The 18233-nt window shown below is 33.3% G+C and overlaps 1 protein-coding gene across 1 annotated transcript; it reads right to left on the bottom strand.

The window, feature by feature from the left end:
- Window positions 1-71: 71 nt before the first annotated feature.
- On the bottom strand, window positions 72-3490 carry LOC105962201 (putative MO25-like protein At5g47540). The gene is made up of 11 exons (XM_012986503.2): window positions 3050-3490; window positions 2580-2741; window positions 2314-2432; window positions 1970-2044; window positions 1459-1552; window positions 1244-1303; window positions 1023-1091; window positions 812-910; window positions 619-663; window positions 423-525; window positions 72-331 (listed from the first exon to the last, which is right to left on the bottom strand). Exons 1-11 carry the CDS (start codon window positions 3170-3172, stop codon window positions 261-263), a joined length of 1020 nt encoding a protein of 339 aa, XP_012841957.1. The 5' UTR covers window positions 3173-3490; the 3' UTR covers window positions 72-260.
- Between the last annotated feature and the right edge of the window lie 14743 nt (window positions 3491-18233).

Here is an 18233-nt window from a genome sequence, read left to right as displayed (position 1 = left end):
TTTTTTTTTTTTTTTTTTTTTTTTTTTTTTTTTTTCTGCGATTAACTCGAAATATATATATTACAACAGCATCGAAAATTTCAGTTTCGATTGTAATAAGTCGAATAGGGCTTCTCCATATACAGAATTACTTCCCAAGTTTCGTTCTCGTCATTAATACACACAATACAGAGCTGGATAACTAGTTCGTATAACATCTATAAATTTGGACACACATTTTTACGATACAACACTGCCATAAGACCTGAATTCAACGTCGTTCATTCTTTTGGCTCGAGTTCCGCGATTTCTTTGACGACTAGTGCTTTATCAGCCTCAAACTGTTCGTCTTCTGCAATAAAAAGAACCAAATATTGTCAGAAAATTATTGAGAATGAAAAAAGATTCATATGGATTAGCTGCATAAACAATTAATTAATGACCTTTCTCGGGCTTGAAATCAGCAAAGAGGCGAAGAAGCTTGCTTCTGTTTGCAACAAGGATATTCACGATATCTGGTGGTTTGTTCTGATTCGCTGCGAATAGCTGCACGTATTTTGTGTTTTGAAGTCAGAACAGAAAATGAAGAGGCAAAAACCATTTATTTACCTCTTTTGCCACGAGCTTAGAATGGATTACCTTAAACACGTGAAACGCTTCAATCTGAATAGTCTTGCTCGATTCCTGGTGGGAAACAAAATTCAACGTTGGATTCCACTTTAAAATATACGAATTTTGTTTTTTGGGTCATGTTTAATCATTTTTTTGCCTCTATTTTCCTCACTTCTATGCACATATGAATAATGAGGAAGGAGGTTAAAAGGCTACATACTCTAAGAAGATTCATGAGAATCCTCAGATTGTCCCTTGAGCTAACGTATCGAGTCATCACAACTGAATTTGAACGATCAAGCAACATATCACCCAATAGCTGAAAGAAGTAAATCATGGGGTCAGAATCGAGTACTATGCCCAATGTATTTTACTTTGTGTGTGTGTGAGAGAGAGAGAGAGAGGTAGGGAGGTCGAGAGAGAGACGTTACCTTGATAGCTTGCCTTCTGGTGATATAGTTGGTAGATTCAAGCAACTTAGAGTTATACTCTGCAAAGAACTATAAATGAAAATTATTCAGCACAGTACTAAGTGGGAAGAAATTAAATGGCTTAAGAACTTCTACACAACGATTTGGTAGGCGGAAAAAAAGTTCAATGATGTTTTGAAGTAGCATGCAACAGTCAGTTTATCAAAGCAAAGACTCTTTACCCAGTCATAATTATTGGAGAGAAAATCAGCAACTGTGGACTTATGCCTAGTCAATAGTTCCTGAAACAAGATGCACAAGTTATAAATCATGTTAGTGTCGGTCCACGCCAAGAAACCACAGTAATACATGCCCATGTTTTTTCTTGCAGAGCAAGAATTTTAAGCAGAAAAGGAGTTTGTGGGGGTGAATATTCTTTACAGTCGAAATACGTAACCTTGAAAGTGGCAGCAGCATCAGAAGAAATGTCGAAATTGGGGAGTTGTATGTAATCAAAAAATTTCTTCATATGCGCTGATTCCAAAACATATCTGTAGAATCCAAGCAGATTCTAAAATTAGGAGGCAAAATTTAAAAAATCTGCAGTGATTCAGCATCAAACTCATCCATTAATTAGAGACTAAAACAAACAGTATGCACTATGCAGTCACGTTCCAACAAAATGACACAACATCATTATCTTCCCGGGCAGAAACTTTTGTGACGGTGCATTTATCAACACTTGAAAAAGTACGGGGTGAGGTAGAATAATCAATTGAATTCTGATATAAAAAGAAAAAATATGGTCTACCAATACAATATCTAAAGTATTTTGAGAATGAGCTCATAGGTTTGAATATGCTTCCCAACGATATTCTGGCATAGCAGTTATATTGATTAATACAGGAGCTTAAAATTAATTATATGCAATAATATTAAAGAGCATGAAAAATGAATAATCAACTCACTTCGCAACAATTTGATGGCGTATGCATTCCCTCAACATTGCACCGTAATGTAACGCCAGATCAGGATTCCCATAACTGGTGGCTCAACAGCAAAGCAGAATTTAGGAAAATATATAATCAAAGGATATATTTTTTGCAATAAAATAAATAAAAAGAGGAGCCCTGTTCAACATCCTATTTCCAAGTGTTTTCATTCATTCAAGCTAGACTGAAAAAGGGGGCGACAAGTTAATAATAAACAGAAAATCCGAAACAGGGGCATCAAATTTCTCGGTTTTCCAAGTGAATCAGGGACCTCAAATTTAGATTAGTTTCAGTACGAGTTCACTCCAATGCTAACTTACCCTGCAATCAAGATATCCATGAGATCGATGTTCTTTTCCAAGTAATCACAAGCAATCAGTCTCGACTGCACTTGCTGCCTCTGCAAATTTGCGATAATTTGTGTGGCATGCTTACGTGTCTGCAAAAATGCAGCTTATTACACATCTTAATTACCCGATCAATTATCATTTCAGAGCCAAAAAGGTAAAATTTATCAGTAAGCTATATATCAAAAAAAAAAGGCTAAAATCACGTATTTAATAGCATTCAAATACAAAATCCGCACCTCTAAGTTCAATTTCGGAAGGCATATAATAAGCAGGCGAAGAGTGTTCTCCTTCAAAAATTCCTGCGTCAACTGTGCACAAGCTTCCGATACGGGCTCGGATTCACTGTCTCCGTAAAGAATTTGTTTCAATTCTCGGATAAGTTTGCTCAACTCCGTCATCTATACACAATAAGAAGTCAAACAAAAAAATTTAAATTTTTTTTAAAAATCAGTAGAAGAGACAAAACCACAATGCAACAACATAAAAACAAACACTTCAAACAAAATTGAAGTCACTACGCATTAGTTGATTATAAAGCACTAATTTATGTTTTTTTAGCTTGTCATCTAGCAATAATCACTCTTAATCTCTCGATTTGAAAACTAATTAATAAGATCCAAATTTCGCCATTAATAAGATTCATTTTTCATCACTCTATCAGAAAGCAAATAAATGAATTAAAAAAAAACGAAAATTAAGAATAAACCTTCTCATCGCGCTTCGTCTCCTTAGTGTCGAGTCCTCCGAGATCCACGAATATGAGTAGATCGCGCGTGCGGCGCACCAAATCTGCGGGAGTTTTCGGCTTCGACTTGAACAAACCCTTCATCTTAGCGAAATCTCCACCACCGCCGCTATTTTTCCGGCAGAGGAAGCTTCTTCAGGACAGTACGACCAGCTGCGCCGCCGAGGCCCGCCGCGCCGTTGATTGTTTGGATTAATTTGGTTGAATCTGAGCAGGGGTTTCGGGATTCAATCCAACTGATTCGGAAACGTAGATTTTGCCGGGGAATTTTGGGGGTTCAATCTGATTTATGATCCAGCTAAGAATCAAGTTGACCGTTGATAAGACTTGAGAGTTGAGGAGAAGAGTGTGGTGGGATATCAATTTTTCTTGGGGAAATTTACATTTTCACCCCTCGGGTTTGCACCAGTTTCACATTTGGTCCCTATGTTTACAAAAAACACATTTGGTCCCTTATGTTTCAATAATTTAACGTTTTTTGTCATTTTCGTCAATTTACCGTTTGTTTGTCAGTTAAGTCATTGATGTGCAGATGTGCACACACTAGATTTCGTTAGTTTTGACGTAAAATTGACCGAAATGACTAAAACTGTTGAATTTTTTAAATTGAGGGACCGAGTGTGTTTTTTTTTAACATGAGGGACCAAATGTGAAATCGGTGCTAATGTAAGAGACGCAAACTGTATTTAATTATAGGGAAATAACACTCACTCGCTAGTAGTTTGAGTTTTGTGTACATTCCCCCCTTGTACTTTCAATTTAGTACATGATCCCCTTGTATTTTCATATAAGCACATAACCCTTTGTACTTTAAAAAAAAATATCCTAACGAACATGATTATTTATTAATTGGAATATTGTAGGGTGTTTATGTACTTATATTAAAAGTACATGGTAGTTATATGCACAAAATTCAAACTACAGGGGATCATGTGCTTATTTTGAAAGTACAATGAGTCGGGTGCATGTGCACAAAGTTCAAATCACATGGGAGTTAAGTGCTATTTTCTAATAATTCCATGCAAGAAATGTAGGATAAAATAAATTAAAAAACACACATTATGGGCAAAAAATGCTATAATTTATTGCTTGATGAGAAATTATTCACACTTTTTTTCCCATTAATTACAATCCTCATCCAATTATTTATTATTTATTTTTACATATATATATATATACTTACATTAATTTTTCATTGTATATGATTTTACTTCTAATTTTTTTTTTTTTTTTTTTTTTGGTAATGCAGGAACCCGCAGCCAACCATATAGGTGCACTGGGTAAACCTACACTCTCGTATAATAGCTTGCAAACCATACGAGAGATGTAAACCACACTAGGCTAACCATGTGTGACAAGCTCGAGCTAACGACCGTTGACAAGGGGATTCGAACTTGGGTCAATTGACCCAAGCTCCCTTGCTCCAACCGCTAGGCCACCCTTGCGGGTTACTTCTAATTTCTTAGTTCTATGAAAAGTCCTCTCAACCATAAATATATCATAGGTATGTTCGAAATTGGCATCTTTGACTTTGACTTGAAAAGCCATATCGTAGGTAGGTGTGGGTACCCATTTGGCTATAAGCATGCACCACACTCTTCAATTTCAGATTTCTATGCTCCCATAATCCGATTTCAGAAATTGCGAATTTCGTCCACTCAATCACTTTTGGATTATCTAATCCCATTGTAATCCAATTTCCAGGCGGGAGCTTGATCGATTCAGAAAATTGGAATAGAACTAAAATCACCAGCATCCAAACAGATTTTATAATCATTTTTTATATTTAATTTAATTTATTATTTTGTATATGCTGTGGTTCTCTACATTTGATGCAAGAACACTGCACTTATATAGAATGGTGATTTTCCTTTTTTTTTAAATTGAGATGTAAGTTTAATTAAATAGGAGGAGATAAGTTTAATTCATGTATGTTAACATAAGAAAAAAATAATTACAATTAAGCTCTTTAAAACAAAATGGTAATTCTCAATAAATTTGTGAAAATATACATATAATTTTTTATTTTATTTTTGTATATTTGTGTAGTCATGAGAATCTAATATAATATCAAAATTTGAAGAATTTACGTTATTCGGTTTTATAAATGTACCTTAAATATAACATCAGCGGAATAAAAGAAAACCATTGATTATAGTATACAAGTGAACTGCAAAGAGTACCATTGTGTAAATTTGAAATAGTAGAAAACTTTCCGTAATAAACTAGCAAAATCTTGTCAATTTGTGCGTGCGTGTTTCTTTTGTGATGTCGACAGTGATGAGGATGGGATAAGATTGGTGGTGAGATTGGGGTTCGTATTGGTGGTGGTGGTTGGTTGGATAGTGGCCGGAGTTTTGGGTGCAACTGTTGGCGGAGGTGGAGTCGTGGTGGTGGAGTTGGGGAAATTGCAATGCAATCAGGTCCTTAAATTAAGTTTCGGAAATTTAGCATAAATTGTAAATCGGCCTCTATTTTTTTTTATTTAATTTGGCCTACATTTTTTGTTATTCTAATTTTATATTATTTTATTGAATATGTTTGTCATTTTACATTCGGTCAATGACTAAAACCACAATGGTTCGATTGTGTTATTTAAAAAAATTCACAGGCGTATTTTTGCTAGTTTTTTTATCATGGGGGATTTTCTACTAGTTTGAGATTTTATAGAGGTACTTTTTGCAGTTTACATTTTGCAGGGGATGGATGTAATTACGGAAAAGGAAGGGGATTGTTTTGTAACAGATCTTATTTTTGGGGCATTTGTAAATAAAATAGATTTAAGAGACCAATTAAAATTGGGAAATAAGGCCCAGTTATACACATTTTATCATATAATTTCAGGCCCATTATATTCAATCAGTCCAAATCCATTATATTCAGGCGGAAATAAATACCGAAAATATATTTGAGATATAAATTCATAATTATTATTATAATTATTATAATAATTATTATTATTATTATTATGGGTAATGTACCCATTTTTTTTTGGTGTGTGATTATCTAATTTTAATTTGATTTTGATGAATGTATGAAAGTGTGACTTGTATATAGGGGAGGTAATGAAAATTGAATTACATGCAATAATACATATTATTTCTTATTATAAAATTATTCATTTTCATATCATTAAACATACAAATATTTTTTCTAAGGCATCTTATAGATTCATGCCTTAAGTCTTGTGAAGGCATCTAGTATAATTTTACCTTTCCAAGTATCTTCGTGCAAATCGACGGTGTATCTCGTCTTCCCTTTCCCGTCTTGAACTTCGATAATAAGCTTCGCCTCTGTCACCCCGCTTCGTACGCCCGCCCTGCTTCTTGCGTTTAGTACCCTTAAAAGTTTCATGTTCCTACGCTCCGTTCTATTGAGATCGGACACTGCGTTCCTTGCAAAAGCGAGCGCCAGTCGATTATTTGAATCCATCGTAAGCCAAGATCCGCTCGAGAGTAGGCGTCGGGCGGGGACCGCGGAGACTTGAAGATCGTTGCCGAACACGAAAAACGAAAGAGCTAGAACTAGTAGAATCCATACACATTTTATATCCATTTTTTTTTTGTTTGTATGTTATTTGATTGTTCATAATGCAACTACACTACATTTATATAGACTTATTTGAGTTGTAGTGGTTTTTCTTTTTTGATTTGAGATAAAGTTTTAATTAAGTGAAGATAGAATTATGTAATAAGATAGATTAAGTCTTAGTTAAAACATTCTTATCTTCACCTTCTCTTATTTTTCTTTTCTTTAATTTAATCAGTCAAAAAAAAAAATAGTGAACCCAAATAACACATCAAGGTGAAAAAAATGAAATATATTTATTTATTTTTTACTCTAGAAAAAGCACGAGTTTAATGTCTCGTTGCTAATTCGAGACAAATAGATCATTATTACAATCCCGCCTCAAAAGTTCCGACTGTTACAAAATGTTTGAGCCTGAGATGCGATTTCGAGCTTGCCCTAAACAATTCGGCTCTATACAAGCGCGCATCGTTTTTAGCTTTGATTGAAATTATTACGGTGAAAGCTTCACCGTCCAATTTCGTCGCTCCTTCCGTCACTTTCTCGAATACCATACGTGTCCCTTTCTGTCTGTTGTGTTCCGTCACCGCAAACTTCCCGTAGTAAATCGCTTGCGCACTAGTTCCCGAGAGTGGGGCATGGCTCACCCCGGACACTTGAAAATTTTTGTCGGAAATAACCAAATGTATTAAAACCGTAACGATTATCGTAATCCATTGGGATTTTGGGGCCATCTTATTTTATGTGTAATTGTTTTTTATTTTTTTTATTTTTGGTGTTGTTTTATATAAAATTGAAGGGGGCTACGACCTTATATATAGAGGCAGACTTGGTAATTTGAATTTAATGTACATGTACATAGATAAACTGACTTGTAAATTGATTGGATTTTTTGCTTCCCCTTTTTTAGGGTAAATTACAACCAAACCCCTGAAGTATGGTCAAATTACGAATAAAGCCTTCATGTTTTGGTAATTATAACTACCTCTCTCCACTATAAAGTTTCTTACACGTCCACCCTTGCAGCGTCAAATTCAGTGGAATGTTCTAGATTATATGAAAATATTCTCAATTTTGTACCATATTTATCTCATTCGAGTTCCACATTTTGAAGCAAGGTGATCATAACATGTGTTTTTTGGCTTATAAATATCAAATTGCGGTGCATCAGAAACTTCATGTTTGCATAAAACAAGTACAAGCTATAGAACATTCAACATTCAACGTAATCCAGAAGATTATGTTGAATTTGACATCACAAGGGTTCACGTGTAAGAAGATTCATAGTTAAGGGGATAATTATAATTATCCAAACATGAGGGTTTTTTTTCTTAATTTGACCATAACTCGAGGGGTGGTTGTAATTTACCTTTTTTTAATTCATTGGAAACATTAATTAATGTTTCATATAGTAATTAATTAAGTTAATTAGCTCATAGTAATGCGTAAATTGAATTTAATATTGAGTGTTTTGTTTGACATATTTAAAGTTTTTTTGTCTTACAAACTACTCCCCTGACTTCAATTCCGAAGAGAAAACAACTTTCTAATAAAGCCACTTATATTTGCAAAACATTACATCTACGTCCCTAGTTGAGGATAGGAAATTTAACGGTTGTAATTATGTGAATAATGAAGGTCTATTTTGTAATTAGACCTTAGTTTAAGGTGTTTGCCAGTAATTCTTTGGGTTTTTTTTTAGCGCCATTAATTATACACAATAAAGATTCCGATTTAATATTCAAAAGTACTCCCAAACTATGAATTTTCCCATAATAAACATACTAGCAATTTTCCCCCCTGCGATGCACGGGATATTATTTAAATAGTGAAAAAATAATCAATTTAATACATAATAAGAAAATATATTATACTAATATAGTAAAATTTAATAATGTAGTATTACTCATATTTTATATAATATTAGTTTTTTTAAATCTTATATATTAAGATTTATAATCCAAATAAATAAACTAAGATTTAACAAATCGAATATCTAGCTTTATCTCCTAATAATTGTTGAAAATTATAGTTAAAAAATTAGTACAGAAAAAATATTAAAAATAAATAATTACATATTTAGCAATAAGGTAGGATTGTTCAGGGGTTAGTCTTAATTTTGATAATTGTTAAAAGTTATAGTTAGAAATTAGTAGAGAAAAATATTAAACATAAATAATTACAGAAATACTATTAGGGTTTTTTAGGGTTGCCCAGCGTTTCTTTCTTTTATATATAAGATTAGTAATATTAGTACTCCAATATTTGGGGAGAATTACACTGTTCATCCCTCATGTTTGGCCTAATTCCACTTTTGGTTCTCCTTCTAAAATGAACAAATTCCATCTCCAAAGTTAAATTTTAAACACATTTGGTCCCCTCCGTCACGTGGCCGTTCACATCTAACGGAAAACACTTTTTGGGGCCAAATTTATATACAACTTTACTTCCGGTTTGAATCCAAATTTTACCCAAAAACATCAAAGTAACATAATTTATCGAAAATCTAATATCCTAGAAACTTGTTATATTTTTTCAAGAGGGGTATTGTTGTTGACCGCCTATCTTTTTCGATCAAAGTACGTATATCTTTCTCGATTCAATTATTTATTTGTGAGTCATCCAACAATAAAAAAATACATTCTTTCGAACACTAGAAATGCACAAGTTTTATTTGTTTTCTTCTCTACATCATTACATAGAGAAATTACAATTAAATACACCTCTATATATATATATATATATATATATATATATATATATATATATATATATGTGTGTGTGTGTGTGTATTAAATCAAAAATTTAAATAAAGAGAAGGTGTTTTCGGTGGCGCATCCTTCGCCGGAACAATTGGTTCAAAGTACTCGGATTTGACAACATGTGTAACGACCCACTTAGACACCAGTGCTTTATATTTCTTGGAAATATTTTTATTATTACCGTCGGTTGCTTCGATGAGGAGTTTGTACTTAAACACGCCACGGGTTCTAAGCAACTTTCCTTTCTCAATCGTCACGAATTTCAAATTCGTATGATTTCTTTGGTTGCATTCTCTTACAGCAAACTCTCCCAAGTTACGCACAAAGGGCCTGTTTGGATCTTCGATTGGTACCCAAGGGTCGTATTCATAACCGTTCGAAGATATTACAAAATGTAACAAGGCAACGATTACGATAATCCATTCGGATTTTAGAGCCATTTTTTTTTAATTGACTTTATGTAATTGATTAAATGATTGATGTGTGTTTATTCATGGTGTGTAAGGCAAGGCACCTTATATAGTGGTGGTGTATTTAAATTCAAATTAATTTTATTTTATTTGAATATTTGCTCTTGTGACATTTGGAGTGTGTTGTACTATTGACCTAATTTTAAAGGCAATAAATGTCAAATAATCTGATGTGGATACAATCGTAATTAAACTTGTTCTTATCTTCGTTAAATATTTGGTTCCTTATTTACTAGCGGGTAAAATGAATTTTTAATTTTTACAAAAAAAAAATGAATTTAGAATGGATATTCTGTTAGAATCTTAAAGATTCCGTTAGTGTTGATTCCGTTAAGAATCTTGGGCCCAATTGTTATTGATAAGCAAGCCCATTATAAGTCATCTTTAGGCCCAATTAAATAAACAAAATAGATTTAACGAGGCCCATGATATTTGGACTAGAAGACACCACCGGATTCGATGACGACAGTGCAAGTTGGAACGAAAAATTCAATTTTCATCGATTTCAATCTGAAATTTTCGACGTTTAGAACAACTTTTTTAATTCCGATTTCCAAAATTCTAATTTTTTTCCTTATACTCTAATTTTTTTTTATTATTATCTTTAAGATTCATAATAAGTTACTGGTCGAATTCACGTTATTTATTAATTTATTTACTCTCAACTCTAGAAAAAACACGAGTTTTACTTCTCCCTGCTAATTCAAGACAAATAGATCATTATTACAATCCCGTCTTAAAAGTTGCGACTCTTACAAAATGAATGATTGTGCCTGAGATGCGATTTCGAGTTTGCCTTAAACAAATCTGCTATGTACACAAGTGCCCGTTATTTTTAGTTTTAATTGAAATTCTTAGAGTCAACGATTCATCGTCCAATTGCGTCGCTCCTTTCATCACCTTTTCGAATATCAGATGCATCCCTTTCTATATGTTGTGTTCCGTCACCGCAAACTCTCCGTAGTAAATCGCTTGCGTACTAAGCTAGTTATCGAGAGTAGGGCATGGTGCACCCCATCACTTGAAAATTTGTCGGAAAATAACCGAATGTATTAAAACTATTATTATTATTGTAACCCATTGAGATTTGGACCCATCTTAATTCATGTTTAATTATAATAATAATAATAATAATAATAATAATAATAATAATAATAATAATAATAATAATAATTATTATTATTATTATTATTATTATTATTATTATTATTATTATTATTATTATTATTATTATTATTATTATTATTATTATTATTATTATTATTATTATTATTATTATTATTATTATTATTATTATTATTATTATTATTATTATTATTATTATTATTATTATTATTATTATTATTATTATTATTATTTTATTTTTTAAACAAACTACGCATATACATTTTTTTTAGTTTTCATCCCTCAAGTTTGCACCGATTTCACATTTGGTCCCCTATGTTTACAAAAAAAACACATTTAGTACGTTATGTTTCAATAATTTAACGTTTTCGGTCATTTCCGTCAATTTACCGTTAGTCTGTTAGTTAAGTCATTGATGGGCATAGACTTGATTCTGTTAGTTTTAACAGAAAATTGAACGAAATGACTAAAAGTGTTTGAATTTTTGAAACATGAGGGACCAAATATGTTTTTTTGAACATGAGGGACCAAATATGGAATCAGTGCTAATATGAGGGACTAAAACTGTACTTTCCCCAATTTTTAGATGTTTAACAACTTCCAATAAAGCCACTCGTAATTGCAAAATAAAATTACATTTTCACCTCCAATTAAGGTATGTCGCCAAGGGTAAAATAGGAAATCAATAAATTAATATTCTATAGAATCTTTAAAATAAATATTTATATATAATTTTCTATAGCAGTATTATGCTGAATATAAATTCATGCAGATACTATACCTTCATTTAATTGCAAAATTTTCTAGCTAGGATGTGTATTTATTTTTTAATTTTATTACAGTACCATCAATTATACACGATATATATAGATAATAGATTCCGATTTAATTTAAATTCGAACTTGCCGCCAATAACACATTCTTCTCCGGGATCGGTTTACAGTACTCGTATTTGAGATCATGTGAAATGATCCAGCTAGTCACTCCCGCTTTATATTTCCCGGCAATATTTCCATCTTTGGCTTCAATGACGAGACGGTATACTACCGCTCCACGTGCCACCACAAACTTAGCTTTCTCAACCGTTACGAATTTCAAATTCGTATGATTTATTTTGTTATATGTTTTAATAGCATACTTCCCGAACCTGCGCACGAGAGGGGCGTTTACGTCTTTCACCGGTTTCCAAAAGTCGGAACTGTTGGCACACGTTACAAAGTATAATAGGGCAACGATTATGAGAATCCATTGAGCTTTAATTAGACCCATTTTTTTTTGGGTAAATTCTACTTTACCCCCTTGTACTCTGTCCAAGAACCACTTTACCCCCTCGTACTCTTAATTTCGTCGATTTACCCCCTTGTACTTGTACAATTTTCCAATACAACCCTCTTGATCAACTTTTTTCGATTTTGACTCTGACGCCATTTGGTCAAGAGTCAAAATATTGACGTAAATATTGAATTTTTTCGATTTTGACTCTCGAGATTAGAAAAGAGAAAGTTTCACACATTCATATATTTTTTTCTTTGCACTGGGTGGAATCGATCAATTTTTGGGTCTTGATTTTTACTAAGTTAGGGGTTCAATTTGGGGATATCTTGGAAGGGGAACTGGTGGGAGAAGAAGAAATGACAATATTGACGGAGGAGAAACGACGCGTTATAGGCAGTGGCAATTTTGTAATTTACATAGTTGACCAAATGGCGTTAGAGTCAAAATTGACAAAAATTGAAGAACAGGGCTGTATTGGGAAATTGTACAAGTACAAGGGGGTAAATCGATAAAATTGAGAGTACGAGGGGGTAAAGTGACTCTCAGGCAGAGTACGAGGGGGTAAAGTGGAATTTACCCTTTTTTTTTTAAATGAATTGATTTTATATATGTAATTAATTAAATTATGTGTTGTGTGTTTAATTTAATTAATATATATAGAGGTTGTCTTTTTAAATAATCTGATGTAGATACAATCTTGATTAAATTCGTTCTTAACATCATTTAATATTTGGTTCCTAATTAATTAGCAGAGGGAAAATGAATTAAATGTTGAGTGTCTCGTCTTGTTTGATAAAATAGTATCTTTAATCACAAAATTACAGTTTTTATCCCTTAAATTTGTACTGATTTCACCTTTAGTTCCCCCATAGTTATAAAAAAATACATTTTGTCCCTTATGTTTCAATAATTTAACATTTCTGATCATTTCTGTCAATTAATCGGTAGTCCATCAGTTAATAACGGGCACACGCTTGATTCCGTTAGGACTAACGGAAAATTGAAGGAAATAAATAAACATATTGAATTTTTAAAACATGCATGAGGGACCAAATATGAAATCCTTGCAAACTTGACAGACGAAAACTATATTTTCCCTATCTTTAATTTTGAAATGTGTTAAAAAAATACCAGCATCTCAATAAGACACGTGTCCAAGGGTAAAATAGGAAATTTAAAATGAATATTCTTTAGAATACCTTAGTGGTGTTATAGAATAATAAAATATACCCACTAGCTATTGCTATAAATTAAGTATATGTATGTATATTGAAAAAAGGCAAAAATAGTATTGCAATATAAAGCTACTGTGAAAGAAAGGAAAGTTTGCTGAAGCAATTGTTTTATTAACTATCGAATAAAATAAGAGTACATTTCTTCATTGCTATCTATGCCTCTATTTATAGAGAATTACATATGCATTGTCATGCTTCTCTAATCTTAGTCTCCAAGGCTTTAATATGCTAACTCCACGTGGAAGCAAATTGAATGACTATGCATCATCCATATATATTATAATAAGTGGTACGTATTTTGTCATAATTATTCATGTGATCAATGAGGTTATTTTTGTAATTAGACTTTATCTTAAGGAGTTTGCCGTAATTTACCCTTGCACTAATTCACTACCAACAGACGATTTTTTTTTTCTTCTAATTAATTTTTCTTAATAATAGTATTCACCAAACTTAAAATCCTTATCCATGATCATAAGGGTAAATGAAGGTATCTTATATATTCATCCAATATTTCGTAAAATTAGAGAAATTTAATTTTTCCAATTTATAACATTATTGCTCATATTTGTATTATATTATATATTAATAATAAATAATAAATAATAAATAAACAAAACTCACGAGCCATCTCTTGAACAATTACAAAGTGGACACGATTTTTTTCAGAACTGCAGAACTGCACGAGTTTTATTTATCTTCTTCGATCTATATATATCATTACATAGAGAAATTTAATTAAACGAATCGGATCGGATCGGATCGACACATTATTATCGGAGTTTAGCTAATTTAAAGTACTTAAGTTGGAGATGATTATCTCCTGGGGTTCCTCTCATCACCATTGCTTTATATTTCTGCACATAATTATTACGATCAGCATCTCTTGCTATAATTTTGAAAATTATATGCACCACCAGTGATTTGTCATACGACGTCTCTATTTTCTCATATCTTATCAATTTCAAATTCCTACGTCTTTGTTTGTTGAATTCTTCGACGGCGAATTTCGCCCACCTCTGAACCAAGGCTTCGTCTCCCCATTCGCTGGCGGCAGTTACCGCAAAACTGTCGGACGAATACGGGGCCAACAGTAAAACGGCAACCGTTATTAAGAGAATCCATTCGCATTTTATTAGACCCATTTTTTTTTTGTTATGTAATTAATAATTGTTGTGTGGTTATTCATCAATGGTGAAACTAACCTTTATATAGTGTGTTGTGCATAATTGTTTTGTTTTGTTTTTTTTTTTTGGCATTTTGAGATAAATATCGAGATTATCCGAATGCATTTTTAATTAATTCGGTTCTTATCATCATCGATTCGGTAATAAACATGATTATTTACTGAGTGGAATATTATAAGGGGTTTATATGCTTATAGTAAAAGTACAAGGGGTCATGTGCGTAAAGTTCAAGATATAGGGGGTAATGTGCTTATATGAAAAGTACAAGGGGATTATGTGCAGAACGCTCAAACCTAAGGGGTTTAAGTGTTATTTACTCTTTTAATTAATCTTTGAACCTAACCCTATTCAGAAAAGCCGCGCAACCATCAGTTAAATTTCACCTGCATGCATGCGCCACTCCCGAACCTCGATCTTGAACCGGAATCTCATCATCGGAGGCCTCGATCAGTGTTTACAGTGTCGCCTTGGATTCGCTCGCAAGGCATGCATATGCACACCCCATGCATTGCATCAAACCCCCGTTCTATTACAAGACCGTCGACGGGATCCCGAATTCATGCTACGGCGTTGTTTTGATCCGTACGTGTCGCTCCGAACGGATCTTGAACCAAAATTTTCATGTGTTAATTTTCATATATTATTTAAGTAAATAAAAAAAGACATTTGTTTCTTTTTTTGCACGTTAATATAATCAATCAAGGGAAAATTATGGCCACCCCTCGAGTTATGATTAATTTACGAAACCCCCCTCTCATGTTTGGGTAATTACAGCTACCCCTCAATTATGTATATATTATCTTACGAAAATACCCCTCCACGGGTAAATTTAGGGATGTTAAATCGATAAAATCAAACCGAAATTTCGGTACGCCAACATTTCATACCGTTTACCGAACTAAATGTATGATTTGGTTCGGTAAATAATCAAATTACATAAATTGTATGTAAAAATATTTAAAAAGAGGGGTGGCTGTAATTACCCAAATAAGATGATTTTTTTCGTAATTTGGCCATACATTAGAAATGGCCGTAATTTGCCCTATAATCAACTATGTATTAGTGAAAAACCAATGAAAAAGTATAACCATCCATCATGCATGTAATATTTTCGACGCTAGAACTGAAGAACTGCACGAGTTTTATTCATCTTCTTCGATTTATATCATTACATAGAGAAACTATAAAAATACGACACACACCCTTACATACGTGTGTACGTATTATCAAATTAAAAATTCAAACAAAGAGGATCGGATCGGAGGTGGCAGGGCGCCGACACATTATTATCGGAGTTTAGCTAATTTAAAGTACATAAGTTGGAGATTATTTAGGTAGAATGCTTTCCTCACCATTGCTTTATATTCTTGCACATTGTTATTATGATCAGCATCTCTTGCTATAAGTTTGAAAAATATACGAAACGCTGATTTCGAATTCCTCTTCTCTGCTTTCTCAATTCTTACCAATTCCAAATTCCTATGTCTTTGTCTGTTGAATTCTTCGACGGCAAAATTCGCCCACCCTTGAATCAACGCTTCGTCTACCTTTTTGTCGGCGGCGGCAGCAGCAGCAGTTACCTCAAAACTGTCGGACGAATACGGTACCAACAGTAAAACGGCAGCCGTTATTAGAAGAAACAATTCGCATTTTATTAGACCCATTTTTTTTAATTATGTAATTAATAGTTTAATTGTTGTGTGTTTTATTCATTAATGGTGAAACTACCTACACCTTTATATAGTGTGTTGTACTATTGACTTTGTCCACATGACTTTTTTTTTTGGCATTTTGAGATAAATATCGAGATTACCGACCACATTGTTAAATTAATTCGATTCTTATCATCATCGATTCGGTAATAAGTATGATTATTTACCAAGTGGAATACCATAAGGGGGTTATGTGCAGAAAGTTCAAGCTATAAAGGGTAATGTGCTGATATGAAAAGTACAAAGGGAATCATGTGCAGAAAGCTCAAACCTAAGGGATTTAAGTGTAATTTACTCTTTCAATTAATCTTTTAATTAAGCCAAAACCCATTAAACACCCTTTCAACCAAAGTAAAGAGGTTCAAGAAACAATGACGAATCTTCCACCGGAGCTTGTCGAAGACATACTCTGCCGCCTCCCGGTGAAAACACTCAAGCGCTTCCGCACCGTCGCTAAATCATGGCGTTCTCTGATCGACGGCGACGATTTCGCCAAATTGCACCTGCGCCACTAGCTCCTTAACCTCGATCTCGAGCCGGAATCTCATAATTGGAGAGGCCTCGGTGTTTACAGCGTCGCCGTGGATTCGCTCGGCAAGGCATGCATGCATACTGTAGGTACCAGGATGGGATAAAATGATTAATCCCGAATTTGGATTTTTGTGATTTTGTGAAGACTTGAAAAAATAATATTTTTGAGTAGAGAAAGTAAAATACAAGTGTTTTGTGGATGGAAAAATTACTTCTCTTTTTGTTTTTCTTGTCTTACTTACAATGATCTCTAGCACTCCATATTTATAGTGAGGAGTACATTAATATACTAATAAATTACAAAATAACTCATACACTAACAACTCTTTTAATTCTAATTTAATACTTAGGAAAATCAAAAGACAATTGTCTATACATCTAGACAATAGTGCTTCAAATTCACATTTATTCAATCCTCCACTTCTTCCAACATGAATGCCCACTTCTTCTAACATGAATGCCCACTTCTTCCAATATTGAATTGCCACTAATTCCAATATTGAATTCACATTAATTCAATTTATTCCAACATTGCCTCCCGTAAATTGAATTTGCTTTTGATTCCCAAACTTTCCACATTTTTTCGAAAAAAACGGGATCTCCAAGTGGCTTCATGAAAATTTCCGCAAGAGAGATAATTAAACGAATTGTATCAAGTCTTGAAACGGGAGTAAATACCTCATTGAAGTCTTCTCCTTTTTGCTTGTATCCTTTTGCAACAAGCCTCGCCTTGTATTTGTTGATGGAACCATCAAGATTGGTTTTTGTTTTGAACACCCATTTCACACCAATAGGAGATTTGTGTGAAGGTAAAGGTGTGAGCTCCCAAGTTTCATTTTTTTCAATCGCCTTGATTTCTTCTTTCATTGCTTGATTCCACTTTTCTTCTTTTGAGGCTTCTTCAAAAGAGATTGGATCCTCCCCGGCAAAGAATGCAAAGAAAATAGGATTTGTTGCATTCACCTCCTCCGTTTCATCATAGAGTTCTCTCAAACTCCTCGTTTTTCTTGGCGGGGGTGATGGTGAATTTTGTGGAGATTCATTTTCACCATCATTTGGTTGCATTGCTTGAGAATAGCCTTCTTCGTCTCCAAGGGTCGGCCAAGTTAATGATTCTGAATTTTTTGAAAAATCATAAGAGGATTTTTCATCAAAACGAACATCCCGACTTATCACAATTTTTTTCGTTTGAGGATTGTAAAGCTTGTAAGCTTTTGACCTCTCACTATACCCAATGAAAAATGCATTTTTCGGCTTTATCGTCGAATTTGGTGTTGGGTTTCGGGCACGCATACGCAGCGGAAAACAAAAATTTAATGT

Source organism: Erythranthe guttata, chromosome 8, assembly GCF_056151865.1.
Source record: "Erythranthe guttata isolate IM_541 chromosome 8, IM_541, whole genome shotgun sequence".
Classification (NCBI taxonomy): Eukaryota; Viridiplantae; Streptophyta; class Magnoliopsida; order Lamiales; family Phrymaceae; genus Erythranthe; species Erythranthe guttata.
This window is presented reverse-complemented; position numbering and strand designations above follow the sequence as displayed.